The sequence below is a fragment of the Acanthochromis polyacanthus genome, chromosome 8 (genome assembly GCF_021347895.1).
Source record: "Acanthochromis polyacanthus isolate Apoly-LR-REF ecotype Palm Island chromosome 8, KAUST_Apoly_ChrSc, whole genome shotgun sequence".
NCBI lineage: Eukaryota > Metazoa > Chordata > Actinopteri > Pomacentridae > Acanthochromis > Acanthochromis polyacanthus.
This window is the reverse complement of record NC_067120.1, coordinates 34,860,671-34,876,045: the sequence shown is the minus strand read 5'-3', so window position 1 is coordinate 34,876,045 and position 15,375 is coordinate 34,860,671. Positions and strand designations below refer to the sequence as shown.

Sequence of the window (15,375 nt, the reverse complement as noted above, 5' to 3'; positions counted from 1 at the left end):
TGTGGAAATGTTTGAATATTGTTTGAGAACTTTGTGTCTTCGGTATCATGGAACACAATCTGACAGCATCCTGCAAACGTTCTTTGAAGCTGAAGGTCTTTTAACTTCATAGGAATATTGTTTGTAATGAATAACATGATTAGAATTTATGTTAGCTAATGTTGTAGGAATGTTCTCTGCCAGCTGGGTGTGACACATTTATAACCTTTAAATGTCAACCGCCACAACCTCGACTTTCTTGATTTTACACCTTCTTGTTCCTCATAATGTTCCCACGGCCACAAAAACTTTCGTTTTTCAACTATATTTTTCCACCACTTGATTTTGTTTTTTATTCATCCTCACCTCGTTCCAGTGGATCAAACCGGATCCCACTGATCTTCAACAAATGCCAAACACGAGCTCTAACTTTTTCTGAAACAGAAGCAAGAAGTGCTTTTGTTTCATTCTTGAAACGATCGTAATCCACATAAGCTGACAGCAAACTGCTCCAGTTCAATAGTTGTTATGGTTTGTTGCCAGATTGTAATTCTAGTCCTCAAAGCGTCACTTCTGTGTCGTCTTAAGTCTCATGTTGTTCTTTAGTCTTTAGTCTTTATCATCATACTGCCTCTAATAACTGTTTACGTAGGTTTAGCCAAACACGAGCGCCGTTGTTCTGATTATACCAACAAACAGAAGTACAGGCACCTTGAAAGTACTTCTTGCAAGAATGATTCAGTTTAGAAGCAATAATCCCAAAGTTTTTAGCAACATGTATCAGTTATAGTAATTTTTTATAGCAGGGAAGCACTCTGATGTAGATATAGCCAGTGTTGAAGATGAACTTCCCTGTTTAAACCAGTTAGAATTGGCTTAGAATTATGTATAAATATACATGAGGTCCTCAACTTGCGTCGGAGTTAAGTTCCTACTACCTGGCATACGTCGATTTTTGCCATAGGTTGGAACTCTGGCGAAAATCTAAACAAAACCGTTTACGTGCATCACGATATAGATCTTCGGAAAAGTCATGCACGACTTTCGTGCATGTATGAGTCATTTTACAAGAAGATAACAGAACATAATATGAATACAACAACAAGAAGAGTCTGACTTACGCTTGGGAGCCACAATAAGGACGAAAAGTTGGCAAATGTTGCACAATCCAAGGTGGCATACAACAGGTGAATGTAAACAAATGTTTATGACATATTCATCCGCTTTGCTCACCAACTAGTTCCCTGTAAGCAGTTCTGACGTAACGAAGAAACGCCGTAGATCGAGGACGTCATAAACCGAGGACCTCCTGCATGAACTTTCTCAATGTGGTCTTGCTACACATGGCTAGATCGGTTAGATTCTTCACAATTCAGCCATTCATCAGAAAGTCCCTACCTCCCATTAGGTTGGTCCTGGTTATTTGGAATTTCTTGCAGGTGTGGTTAACCAGATGTGGAAGATCTGTGGTGATTTGCATGTCCGAGCTATTGGTATTCAAATGTGGCTAATTGTCGGCAAGCATGAAAACTTCCTTTGAACCAGTGTACCTTGGGTTGACCTTTAGCCACATGCTAAACAAGCACATTGTCAGAAACTAGAAGATGTTGCCTTCCAATTGAAATCTGACACATGCATTTTGGCCTTTCAATTGTTCTGTTATAGGTTACTCGTATATTAAAATCAATTAGAGGATACTCACATCAAGAGTGGTACCACATGGGCACCACTCTAGCTTTAAAACCAGCATATTGAGCAGACCTTTGCACATGAGGCTAATTATGTCTGTTTGAGACTCAGTTTTACGGTTAGATTTAGGTTTCAGTGAAGTAGGTCCATTAGTAGAACCGTGTCTTGAGTGTTTCTGTGGCTCATAAGGTCAGAGTCTGCTGGTGTCTCAGATTAGAGACCAACATAATCTGATTAGCTTCAGTAAAACCCTGCTTTCTCAATCTGACAGCCGCCCGCACTGTTTGGAAGTGAAACACTCGGAGAGGCTGATCTCCTGTGAACCGGCCAAGTTTCATCCTTTCACACTGAATCTGTAGCAACACTCGGCCTTCTTATTCTTTAACTACGTTACAATGACATGATTTATTAATACGAGCACTAGCGCACTTACACGCCAGTATTATCTGACCTCGTTTTAAAGTTGGCGTCATCATCACCTTGAACTACTTTTCCGCTGAATCAAGGTGTGTGTTTGCTAAGACGTCTGTTTACAGAGTCTGATTCAGACTTCAGTCCCTCCCTCTGCACAAATAATCCTTTTTTTTCCGAAGCGTGGAGAACTTCATTCATCACGGTCTTAGCAGAGCAGCTAATCTCACTATAAACTGAATGAAAACAAAGTCACTGCTAAGTAGATGCACTAATATACTAAGATTTGCCATTAGACGCAACTTAATATGCAAAAAACAAGTTTTGTCATTTGAATTCCGCCTGCACACTGCCTACCTGCATTGAATTATTGATCCAGGTTAGAGATGAACCTATAAATTGTATTAACAGGTCAACATAACTGTTGTCTGTGCAAGTTCAATCCTTAAAACTATCACAACCTCCACATTCAAATTTCATTTAGGTTCCAAAAAATGTTGTTTTCGTGGGTTTGACAAGTCAGCAACCTGTTTGTACAAAGTAAATGTAAGTTTTTGGACATTGTTTAGGTAAAAGTTTTAAAAAATGTTGACAATTATGCTCAATTTTTAAATTACAGAGTTTAAAATGGACAGATTGTTACCTCTTTCAACTCAAGCTAGTTGGTTAATTAGGTTAGCTTAGCATAGAAGACTGGAAGAAAGCAATCTAAAGCACACAAATGTACTTACCTGCTCACTAATTATAACAATACATTTTGTTTGCTCAATATTTGCTCAAATAAGGAATACAAAAATGGCATTTGGTGGTTTTTGATGAATTGGCTGAATGTCTCCTCCGGAAACTGCAAAATGTTATGAAAACTGGTCAATTGGTGAAGTGTTAAGTATGCTTTTAAAGCTATCTTCCTAAATATTCTTGTTCTATACTTAATTTACCAACTTTAACTCCGGAAATAAACCAAATAAGTAGACTCCCCAACATGTTAAACTACTTCTTCTTCTTCTCTATTAATTAGAGGCAGTTATTGAGTTCATTCAGTGTTTTTGGCCTGAGTGCACCTATGTGTGTGTGTGTCCTCCATTGTTCATGCATATTTCATGATGTGTGTTTTTGTGTCACTTTCACTGCCTGGCACCAGTCTCATGTGACCAGTCGAGTGTTTCCTGACCAGTGTGGTGGAAGGTAATGAGGGGGATGAACAGAAGAAGAAATGAGGCCCTAAAGTGCAGATTGAAAGAGTGGAAGAAGAATAGATTTGTGTTTTGTCTGCCACAAACCGAGCAAAGGGTTCCTTTATACCACAGCCAGTTAACAGAAGGAGGTTTGGGCTTTAATTCACTGGAATAAAACATGTCTTTCTCCTAATGAAAGAAGCTTTTTCAGTAGATTCTGCCAAGTACTTGTTAAACAGAGCACTTTGCATGAAAGACTAAACAAAAAGGTACCTGGATTTACTTGTATTCCCTGCTTTATAACCTCTTTGCCCCCAGAAGTCACTGTAAAATGACATCACAAGCTTTTATTTTACAACAGAAACCTCCTCTCCCAGGGTAGAGGAGTATTAAGAGCAGGAGATGTTGTTGAGTCTGACTTCACCTCCCTTAAAGGTTAGGAACAAATCTGATGTTAAGCCTGATAGACGCTGCAAGAGAAGTGGGGAGGTTGACTGGCCAAGACTGGAACAAACAAGGCCTGGGGGTGGTTTGTTTGTGTGGCTTCTCAGCTGGCTTTAAAACAAACAAACAAAAAAAGCCATGTTTTTGCAGATATCCTGCATGCAAACATGGAAACTAAATAAGTGATTTGCAAGCAGATCTGTGAATTTTAGCATAGAGGAAAGTTTATTATCATAAATCTTTTGATACTTTACTTCCATTTTTATGTAATACATAGCTGTATGCCAAATATGTCTCATGTCCACTAGTCCACATTCATGTACAGGACATGTATTTTTACGAGTTTAAAGGCTGCAACATGTTATGCCTCGTGCTTGCTTACCTGTTGTTGCTATCTGCTGTTACACGGAGGCTAAAATATGTGGTACAACCAGAAATTTCAGTTCTAGAAACTGGTTTATTTCTCCCTTCGGGTGAGGAAAGGAGTTTAAGCATCTCAGGATTTTGTTCAGGAATAGGACGGATGGATTGGTGAAGCTTCTGTTGTGAAGATGGATCCAGATGGCAAAACTTTTGATTTACTAGTCAATCGACATCCCAACCCTGACCTATGCTGGTCATGAGCTCTGAGTGGTGCTCAAAAGAATGAGATGCTAAAGGAGTTTCCTCTGTGGGGTAGTTTGGTTCTGCCTTAGGGATAGACTGAGGAATTTGGACATCCGGAAGAAGTTCAGAATAGAGTCTGCTTCTTTGAAGCATCCAACTGAGATCATTCTGATTAGGTTGCCTCTTTGATGACTTACTTTTGAAGGTTTTCTGGGCATGTCTATCGTTGGGAGGAAACACTAGGGTAGAACCAGAAGTCAAAGTGTTGCTCAGAAGAGAGTTGTCTTCAACCCTGCTTACCCTGCTGCCATCACGACTCAACCCCAGATCAACAGAAGAGAATTAATGCATTGATAGATAGATGGATGGATCAATCGATGGCTTGATGATCACTAGATGGTTGGACCAATAGATGGATGGATGGATGGATGGATGGATCAATGGATGGCTTGATGATGACTGGATGGGTGGACCAATAGATGGATCAATGGATGGATTGATGGATGGACGGATGAACGGACCAATAAATGGATGGATCAATTGATGGACTGATGATAGATGGATGATATATGGATGGATGGAACAACAGCAAAGATTGATGATGGCTGGATGGATGATAGATGGATAAATGGATGAATGATAAACGAATGGATTGATCAGTGGATGCATGATGGATGGATGGACGGATGAACGGACCAATACATGGATGGATCAATTGATGGACTGATGATAAATGGATGAATGATAAATAAATGGATGGATCAGTGGATGGGTAAATGGAAGATCAGAAATGTAGGCTTTTCTCATTCATGTTTCTGCTTTTACATGTGCCCTGCTGTGGAAAAGATAGAAGTCCAAGTTGTGGGAAAACCAAGTTCTGTTGCATCCAGCAGTTTCTTATAAACCTGTTCAATGTTCATTTTGCCAAAAGAAACCATGGCCCATTCTGGTTCAAGCCAATCTTTCAACCAATCAGCATTCAATTTATACATACCAACACTGCCGAAGAGTGACATACACTTGGCTTGATGACATGAAGCACACATCTGTAACCTCTGTTTGTTTAAATTCCCATAATCCTTCACTCTGTATCCATAAATAGTCAGCAAAGAGACACCAACGCAAAACCATCAATCTGTATTTAGTTACCCGAATGCCGATATATTGTCAATACACTAATACAAATCTACACTGTTGGACTGAAGGTCTTGTATTTATGAGACATTTTTTTGTCTTTTAAACCTATTTTACTTGTTGATAATAATATTTTTTTGTCTTTTACTGAATCTTTTTGAAACCAAATAGTTTATTTGTTAGCAAATTTCTATATCAGATATGTAGAATATAATGATTTTGATGGAATATCTTGATTTTAAGCTTTTGGTTAAGTTTTCCAACAGAATGGCATGTCATAGATGAGTGGTTTATGGAAAGGAAAATTAAAAAATTCTTTATGTTTTCACAGTTTCTGCCTCTGATAAAATGGTGATTTTAGTTTTTTTTCCACCAAAGAAACTGTCTTTCAAATCTGTTAGCAATTTTTTGGGATTTGAATGTTTGAAGGCCATTTAAGACATTTAAACCTACAGGAACATTTTCTTTCACCACAAAACATCTATCTTTACCCCGTATTTATGCCAGTAAAAGTGTGTGTTTAGTTTAAGCCGTTAATCACAGTTCTGTGATTTTTCTAAGAGAAGGCAACAGAGGTTAGAGGATAATTTGACAGCTTTCTATATTGTTCACCTACAATGTAGTGCAGTAAAAACTACAGTATTTCCTCTGACATGATGTGAAACTGAAGCATAAAGTAGCGTCCTTCTGTCTACCAGTGGCGTCAGCAAGATTAAAGAACCTTGAAAGAACCTCAGCGTCAGGTGATGAGTTTGAAACCAGGTCAGCTCAGGCACAGCTCGAGGTCTAACATCTGTCTGAGGGCACCGCTGCCGCCACATCTGTCTGCCTGATAATAGGTGTAGCACTAAGTGAGACAGTGGGTCAGACAGACAGCGGTAATCAGACGTTTCCCACGCTGCACGGTGGCTTAGGGCGAACCTTCCCAGTACCAACAGCGGCCCGGGGCTGTTGGTTTAGCAACCGTCGCCATGTCTGAGAATGTGTGAGCATGTAGAGAGCAGCAGGAATGTGACTCGGATCCCTAGAAACAAGCCGGCAGGAACCTGGAGGTCAGAGAAAAGCGGCGAAATCATATAAATCCTCATGAGTAAATACTCTCTGCTTTCCCTTTTCAGCTTCTCTGCTATGTGTGGACGCCGACGTCTGCGAGCTCCCCATTAACCAAAACAAATACCTCTAACAAACAAGTCAAGATAATTAGCATTTTACAAGCTACAAATATGCAAAATTACAAGTTTAGACGTGTTATTGTTGTCGTCTAAACCCTCCTGTTACACCATGTCTTCGTGAACCCTCTGACCCCAATCAGTGTCCGGACGTTTGTTGTTCTTGTCACATTTTTACTCACTGTGGGTTCTTTTTTTGCTGCGATTTAAAATCCTGCACCTCTATGGAAACAACACAACCATGTTTAGAAATGGAGAGAACTAAAAAAATATCATTTGTGCCCTATGACACAGCTGGACTACAAAATAAAGATTGCTGAAGTTGAGTCTCTAATTGCTTCAGAACTGCGCCAGGTATTGCAGAATTTTTTTGTCTTTTACAGAATCTTTTTAAACCAAGTGATTTATTTTTTACCAATATTTTTTGTCAGATATGTAGACTATAGTGATGTTTGATGAAATATGTTGACTTTCAGCTTCTGGTTCCATTTTCCAATCGAATAAAACACGTTTTTTGTCCTGTGACTGTTGATTGCAGTTGAGTTTCTAATGGCTTCATGATTGCACTGGGGACTGCAGGTTTTTTTGTTTTTTACACACTCTTTTTGAACCAAACAATGCATTTTTAGCTATTCTTTTTATATCAGATATTCAAAATACAGTGATATGGACGAAATATGTGGATTTTGAGTTTTTGGTTAAGTTTTTCAATGAAACAAAAGTTGAAAATTCCTAAATTCTTTCTGTTTTTAGAGTTTCTGACATGAATAAATGGTGAAATTATGGTGATATTTTTTAAAAAGATAACATGTCTTTCAAATTTGCTCATAGGTTTTTTGATTTGGAAGGTTAAAGGTCATTTAAAGGCATTTTAGAAGAAGAAAAACCGTTTTTTTACCTCAAATTTATGCCAATAAAGTGTGTATTCAGTTGAAGCCCTTAATCATGGGTCAGTGATGTTTATATTAGAATTTATTAAACAACAAAAGAAGGCAGAGACTGATCTAAAGGATAATTCTGGTTCATTTAAAGCAGCTGTTTTGTCCATTCGTGTATCTGTTGGGACTCATTGGGTCGTGCTAACTGTGTTTTCTCCACCTTTACTGTATATTACAAAGTTTAAAATGATTCACGTTTTTTGGAAAACATCAAGAAGGTCATGTTTTTTTGCACAAACACTATTTGCACTCTGTTTTGTGCCAGTTCTTCCCCAAATCTCTGCAACAAAGGTGGACAACTCAAAGTTAGTACGAACCACGAAGTAAATACCTCAGGTGTAAATAAACAAGAATTATCCTTAAAGAAAGGCATTGAACCACAGATTTATTGTAGCCTGGTGTGTCTGTGTGCTGTTTGAGCCTCAGGCCGACCCACTGATCCACAGTCTGGGTCACTTATTGAACATCTCAGCTCCAGGAATTCTGCAGAACGCCTCTGATCCACTTACTGAGACGGATCTAAGCCGAATATATACGTTCTCCCTCTTCTAAAGCCTTTTGGGTTTGTGTATTTCATTGACTGTTCCACGTCTCGGGTTCTTCAGACTGAGGAGGAGCTTTTCGTGTTTGTCCTAATCCAGTTTGTCCTCTGCAGGTGGAACCGATGAACTTCTTCCGGAAAATTCCTTCAAGGGCTCCAAATATGAGTTCGGCAGCATCGGCCTGGCGCTCTACAGCGGCCTGTTCGCCTACGGGGGCTGGTGAGTTGATCGGGTTGCAAAATATCCAGTTTCCTTCAATTAAAATGTTAATGCTGCCGCCTTGGAGAAAAGGATGGAAATGGGTCAAGCACTGAACCACAACATTTTGTATACAAGAAAAACACTCAGAGAGCGCAGTACTCCTCCAACACTGTTCATTCCCCCGTATGGCATTGTTAGAAATGCAGCATTTATTTATTAGTTATTGATGATCAGAAATCACAGCAACATAGAATGTGTCCATTTAATATAGATGTACCCACAAACACAATGACCTCACGCTGAGCACAGGTGTTTGTTATACATGTGTACGTTATGTACGGATACCGAATCATGTGACCTAAATATGTAGCGGGCGGCGGGAGTTGATGGGACTCAGAAACACCCCCACAATTTAATAAATTGTTCCTTGTATCATTTCCGATGGATAAGTCGTCAGTGGTGTATTTGTAGTAGGATCACAATCATGTGATCGTCAGGTGGCAGCTGATGTAGCGTTCACTTGTTGTCATGGTTACAGTAGTGCTGCTATCTGGCAATCATACAGAAATCTTTAACAAATCCATGGATCCAGACTATAAGCTGCATCACTGATAAAATCTAATACTTGGTCCTTGTGTCATTTCTTACCTTCCCTGAAACTGTTATCCAAAACTGTTGGTCAGTTTTTCAGTGATGTTGCAGACAGACAGACAGACAGACAGACAGACAGACAGACAGACAGACAGACAGACACACGCTGATGGTCACATGACTCCACTCTGCTTGGCAGAGTAATTAGTAGGGCTGGTCCCTCCGCCTTCGGCCCACATCGGCTCATCCTGTCGTGTGATCACATAAACATATACACATATGTCTATGTGATCACCCCTTCCTCCCCCCAGACGAAAATATTCAGAGCTCGTCTCGTCCCTTCGCCTTCGGCCCACTTCGACTCATCTCGGCTCCTCCATTCGTGTTTGTAAACACCACCCAAATGGCCGGGTTGCTGCCGACTCTGACGTCATGCTTCACTTCGTTGCATAAACATAAGACAAGATGCTGAAGACCTCTGCTGTTTGGGAATTCTTCAATTTAACTAAGGGACAAAACAAAGGCAAAATTTGAACCTGGGAGACCAGACGAATGGATCCGAATATTCCCCCAGGGCCCGAATATTCAGAGGCCAGAAATCACTATTCGGGCCAGCCCTAGTAATTACTAGCATGATATTTTCTTTTCATGATACAATTTCACCACATGAATCAGCAGCAATCCTGCGAATACAGAAGTCTGATAGAAAATCTAGGAGAAAACTCAGACATAAAAGTGTATGTATGGAAACAGTGTGATAGCTTCTTGTAAGGACAGAAGAAGAACTATAGACACTTCTGGATAGTGTACATTACTGGACATATATGAAAAAGTAATGCCTTAAAGCTGTGCAAAAAGTGCAGAAAAATATGGAGTTACATGTAAGCATATGCATCAGCAACAGAAGATATAAAAGGTATTAGGTGCAAAAGTGTGGGGTGTATATATTAGTAATATTGGACTGAATTCTAAATTGAATCACTTAATGTCTTAAATCTTAAAGTTCTGAGAAGCCTCTTGAAGCCAGTTGCATGTTATCAATTACATCTGTTTTGCTTCTTAACTGCACAGAATCTCATATTTCGCCTCTTCTGCTTCCAGGAACTACTTGAACTTCGTAACCGAGGAGATGATTGAGCCTTACAAGTGAGTTCACACCATTTAGAATACTACGTTAGCAGGAGAGTGATTGAAAGTCTGCAGGGTTTTTTTTACATGTACAACTCAGACTGTTGCGTTTCTTCCTGCAGGAACCTTCCTCGAGCCATCATCATCTCTTTGCCCATCGTCACTGCCGTGTACGTCCTCACCAACCTGGCTTATTTCACAACACTGTCCCCAGATCAGATGCTGCAATCGGAGGCCGTAGCTGTGGTGAGTTCACACACTTTAAGCTCTGTTGTTTGTAGAAACGGTGTGAAGAACAGTTTAATACCTTCCAATGTGAGTTAAAAATGACCTCTAAGCTGCTCAGCACATTTATAATCTGCTGCACAATTAACATTTTGGCACTTTGCTGTGTGTTTTTTAAAAAGTTCACACCTGACCATCTCATATTTAGCAGATTTTTTGTGTGTATTTTATTTAGTAAATCATGTGTAAAATCTGGACTCAAAGATGAAATGATCTTTTGAGTTAAAAATTCTTAAATAAGGTTGATTTTTCCAAGCACGGTGGTGGCAGTATCATGCTGTGAATCTATATTTTAAATGCCATAACTTGAGAAATAGTGTAGCTAGAGCTCGATGTACATGTGGTCTTCAATGGTACGTTCCTGCTTTGATACAATAATACAAACCAGTTATATGATGGCGCATATTTGGTACAGAAAACATCTATGACTTTCTCTCCTAATATTCCGCTACCCATAAAATCCTTTATTATTTTCTTGCCAAATTTAATAATGTGGAACGGTGAAGGTGTTAATGGTGTTTCTTAAGAGGTAAATAATGTGTGATGTAAACAGGAAACAGTAAGATATGAGATGTAGAGACATAGAGAAGTTCATAAATTCAAGTGGCTTGGTTGTTTTTTTGTTCTATTTTGTGTGTTTTTTTTCTCTACCTATACATAATGTACACCCCCGTCAAAAGTTTTGAGACACTTTCTCATTCAAATAAATTAGAACCCCTCTCAAAACTTTTGACAGGGAGTGTACATATATAACACAGGGGAACACTTTTTCAGTAACTTTGAGTTGCATTGGATATTTTAACTGATTCTGATAGAGTTTTAGGCGCTGATTTTAAATCTGAAATTAGTTTTTCTCTACAAGCTCTAGTTTGTATGCAGTTTGAGGTTAATGAAATTGTACAAATGTGAACTTGCGTAAACCTCTTCCCCAGGCTGAACTGAATGATTTAGTGCGGGATTTAGGTCTTTCAAAGAAAGCAGCAGAGCTTTTGGCATCAAGATTACAAGGCAGAAATCTTGTTGATCACTCTGTTAAAGTATCATATTTCAGAAAGCGTGACCAGCTTTTTGTGACCTTTTTTTTCAGAAGACAGACAGTTTGTTTACTGACATGACATCCCAGGGCTTCTCAAAGAACTGGGTGTACCTTACTATAGTCCTGCTGAATGGAGAATCTTTATAGACAGTTCAAAACAGTCTAAAGTGTGTTCTTTTACATTTAAAAATAAATAAAAATGTCAAATTGCATAAAATTTGTAGCTTGCAGACAAAAACCGACTTCAGATTTGAAATCAGCGCACTCAAATTGACTATACAAAAGTCTTTTTTTAAATGCAACAAAATGAGTGTTCCCCAGTGTGATTATTCAAATTCTGCTCGGCTGATTTTAAGACGTCCATGTGTGCTTCCTGCAGGATTTCGGTAACCAACACCTGGGTCCGATGGCCTGGATCATCCCGGTGTTTGTCGGTCTGTCCTGCTTCGGTTCAGTCAACGGTTCGCTGTTCACGTCATCCAGGTGAGTCGGTTTCAGGGGAAAACGCCTGCACGAACGCCCAGCATCTCGTCGTACAGTCGTAAACCACGTGTTTCCTCCCCTCTCAGGTTATTCTTTGTCGGTTCTCGGGAAGGTCACCTGCCCAGCCTGCTGTCCATGATCCACCCCACTCTGCTGACCCCGCTGCCCTCACTTCTATTCACTGTATGTATTTTTAATTCCCAACTCACTGCACACTGTGAGCCAAGCAAATCAAATACGTCACTTTTGACCCACAGAGTACCACTTTGTTGAGATAAAGTGGTAAAAAAGGCAACAATTTGCATTCAGTTTTCCATATACTGATGCTTAAGTGAAATTTTGTTGTCTGGTCGCTGCTTGTGAACTAGATAGCTCAAGATATGCATGTTTTAAATGTTAAAAATGAAGTTTTTTTCAGAATTAGTAAGGTTTTATAGCCAAGTAGGTTTTCACAAACAAAAATTTGACTCGTAAACAGTAACGTATAGATTAAAAAGTGTCGCCAGGTCAAGTCAAGAGTTTGCAAATTACTTAACCTGAGAATATACAAGGTTAAATGTGCAAAAGGGTAATAATAATCCTATTTTTTTTAACTTGTTAGCATCCATAAATTTTTCTGTAAACACAACTTTCCACTTTGAAACTGCTGCGTTTGAATCACAAAAACACAGATTCAGACTTCAGGGTTTCATCGGTAAAAAACCTTCAGAACAAACTCTGCTTTTTGTTTTTATTCTTCTTCAGAATCAGTTTGTGCGGCTGAGTTACTTCAATACAACTTAACTTTGATGTAACGTAGACTATTTTTGCAGTGTTTTAGGCCAATGGAAGGGGAGCTGGTATGCTCGAGCTGCATCTAGAGTCGCATTTGATTCATTTTAAGGAAGTAAACGATTATTTTCATGCAAGAAAGCATCTTAATGTGTAATTTTGACACACACAGATGAGGTTTTAGGGGTTAAACCAACAACCAAAGATGGGCTTTAGAGATGGGGGCGGGTTTATCCGACTTGTTTGACACCATCGCTGACCAATGAGGAGTCAGAATTTTAATCTGACTTGTTTTCTAACGTGTTTTTGAAAATCATTTTTTCTCTCTCTCTCTCCAGTGTTTGATGACGCTGCTCTACGCCTTCTCCAATGACATCTTCTCCGTCATCAACTTCTTCAGCTTCTTCAACTGGCTCTGCATCGCCATGGCGATCGTTGGGATGATGTATCTCCGTTTTAAGAAGCCCGACTTGGAGCGACCGATCAAGGTGAGTCGAGCTCGAAGCAGCAAAGACATAAAGGATGAAAGAAAAAGATCGATTTAAACTAGTTTTCATCAAAATTTCAAGTCTCAGAGGTGTTTTTTACGGCACGGAGGGGGATATTGGCGTGGGCGCGTCCATCTGTATGTCCGTCCGTCCGTCCACATTTTGTTTCTGGAGCATATCTCAGAAACTACTTGAGGGATTTCATTCATATTGCACCCAGGCCATCTCTATATAGTATAGATGTGCCTTTTGGGGTGCATTGTGAGGCACTTCAAATATTTTTTGATTCTGTTTCTGGAGCATATGTCAGAAACTACCTGAAGGATTTCATGCATATTGCACCAACGCCACCTGTGCATAATGTAGATCTGCCTTTTTTTGGTGTATGACCTTGACCTGATTGTTTTAATTGTAGTGAAGATGTATCATTTTGTAGGTGTATCGTCCAGTATATATTATTATTTCTTGCACTTAGAGGCACTATATATAAGGTGGGGGATGTTTTAAGCAAAGCGTGTTTATTAAAAAAATTTTTTGAGAAGCAAAATTAGTGGAGGTTTTTTTTGCCAAGTGGGTTTTTAAATTTGAGGAATTTGACTTTGGGTTTGTTGCATAACAGTAATTAGAAATAGACAAAAAGAACATTTTTAAAGAAGAATGAAAATTAATGGGACTCAGAAACATCCTCACAATTTAATCAATTGCTCCTTGTATGATTTCTGATGGATAAGTCCTGATAAGTCAGTTTGTAGTAGGATCACAATCATGTGATCGTCAGCAGGCAGCTGATGTAGTGTTCACTTGTTGTCATGGTTACAGTGACGCCACTATCTGGCAATGATACAGAAATCTTTAACAAATCCATGGATCCAGACTATAAGCTGCATCACTGATAGAATCTAATCACTTGGTCCTTGTGTCATTTCTGACCTTCACTGAAAATTTCATCCAAACCTGTTAGTCCGTTTTTGAGTAATGATGAGAACAGACAGACAGACAGACGGACAGACAAACGTACTCCGATCGTCACAAACTTCACCGCATTCCATCGAAAGAAAAGGATTGCTTTAAGTTAGTTTTTATGAAAGTCTCAGAATTGTTTTTTTTTTTTTTTTTTTTGAGAGCAAAATATGTGTTTTTGGGTTTTTTTGCCAAGTGGGTTTTCAAATTTGAGGAATTTTACTTTGGATTTGCTGGATAGCAGTAACATATTTAAAGAAGAATATAAGATAATGTTAAAAAAACAGATAGATAGATAGATACTTTATTGACCCTGAGGGGAGGGTAGTGCAAGAAATTGCTTCAGTCACAGTCAAGAACCAACATTTAACTCTAAACAAAACTTATTTCTGACATAAAACTATTCACCAAAACACTAAAATATACCGAAGACTCTGAGCGAGGTAGTAGAAGTACATATAATGTGCAAAATATACACTATAGAGAATATGATGTGTGCAAAGATATAGAAAATGTATTTATTTATTTATTTGACATGGACAATATACATTAATGAACATCTATTTAGACAGCAATAGATGTAAGTATGTCGGTTTATAGCAACGATGCTAATTTATACCCGCAGTCTCTCAGTATAGAAAACAAAAAAACCTTAACAGTGAAACAGGAAAATAGGTCACAATTAAAATACGTTGCAAAGAGTTAAGGGTCTGTGTGAAATACAAATATACAGTGTGCAATATGACTTGTCTGTATTAAATGTGCAAAAAAAAGACTTGCATATTTAAAAAGCCATGAAAGTAGACAAATATCTTCATGTTTGCATAGAAGCAAACATTTTCAAGTCAATACTGTTTATATTAAGTGTTCTCAAACAAATAAGAGGTACGTGTAGCAAATACAAGGGATTCTAAGTCATAAAAAGTAATAAAAATGTTTAAATTGTGCAGAATAATAACCCTAAAATGTGCAAAAATATGGTGCAAACAGCTTGAGATCTGCAAATCCTTCTCAACCAGCTGTGTGTTGATGTGGCACACTGAGTTAAACGGACATCGGAGAGCAGAAAACCGACCATTTGAAGACGATCCCAGATAAACGCAGACAACAGGACACTGAAGCTCCTCTCTTGTCACCATTAACTCCCACTCCAGTTAGCTTTGGCAGCCGCAGAAGTTTCTTCCTCGACTCGTGCGACCAACAAAGATCCGTTCAGTGCAGCTCCGGTGAATAGAGGCTGACTTGTTTACTCACCCGGGTCCTTTTCAGCTTCCAGTGCAGTTAGCTGGTCCTCCTGAGAGCTGACCTGAGATCAGAGAAGACAGAAGAGAAGCCGGATCAGCCG

General features: G+C 39.0%; 1 protein-coding gene across 1 annotated transcript in view; it reads left to right on the top strand.

Annotated features, from left to right (window-relative positions):
• Positions 1-15,375, top strand: part of slc7a5 (solute carrier family 7 member 5) — a 38,439-nt gene that overhangs the window by 12,581 nt on the left and 10,483 nt on the right. The window contains exons 3-8 of the mRNA XM_051951452.1: positions 8,201-8,306; positions 9,981-10,025; positions 10,130-10,253; positions 11,708-11,811; positions 11,898-11,994; positions 12,921-13,070. Coding sequence (XP_051807412.1) covers positions 8,201-8,306; positions 9,981-10,025; positions 10,130-10,253; positions 11,708-11,811; positions 11,898-11,994; positions 12,921-13,070 — 626 coding nt within the window. The remainder of the gene's footprint in view (positions 1-8,200; positions 8,307-9,980; positions 10,026-10,129; positions 10,254-11,707; positions 11,812-11,897; positions 11,995-12,920; positions 13,071-15,375) is intronic.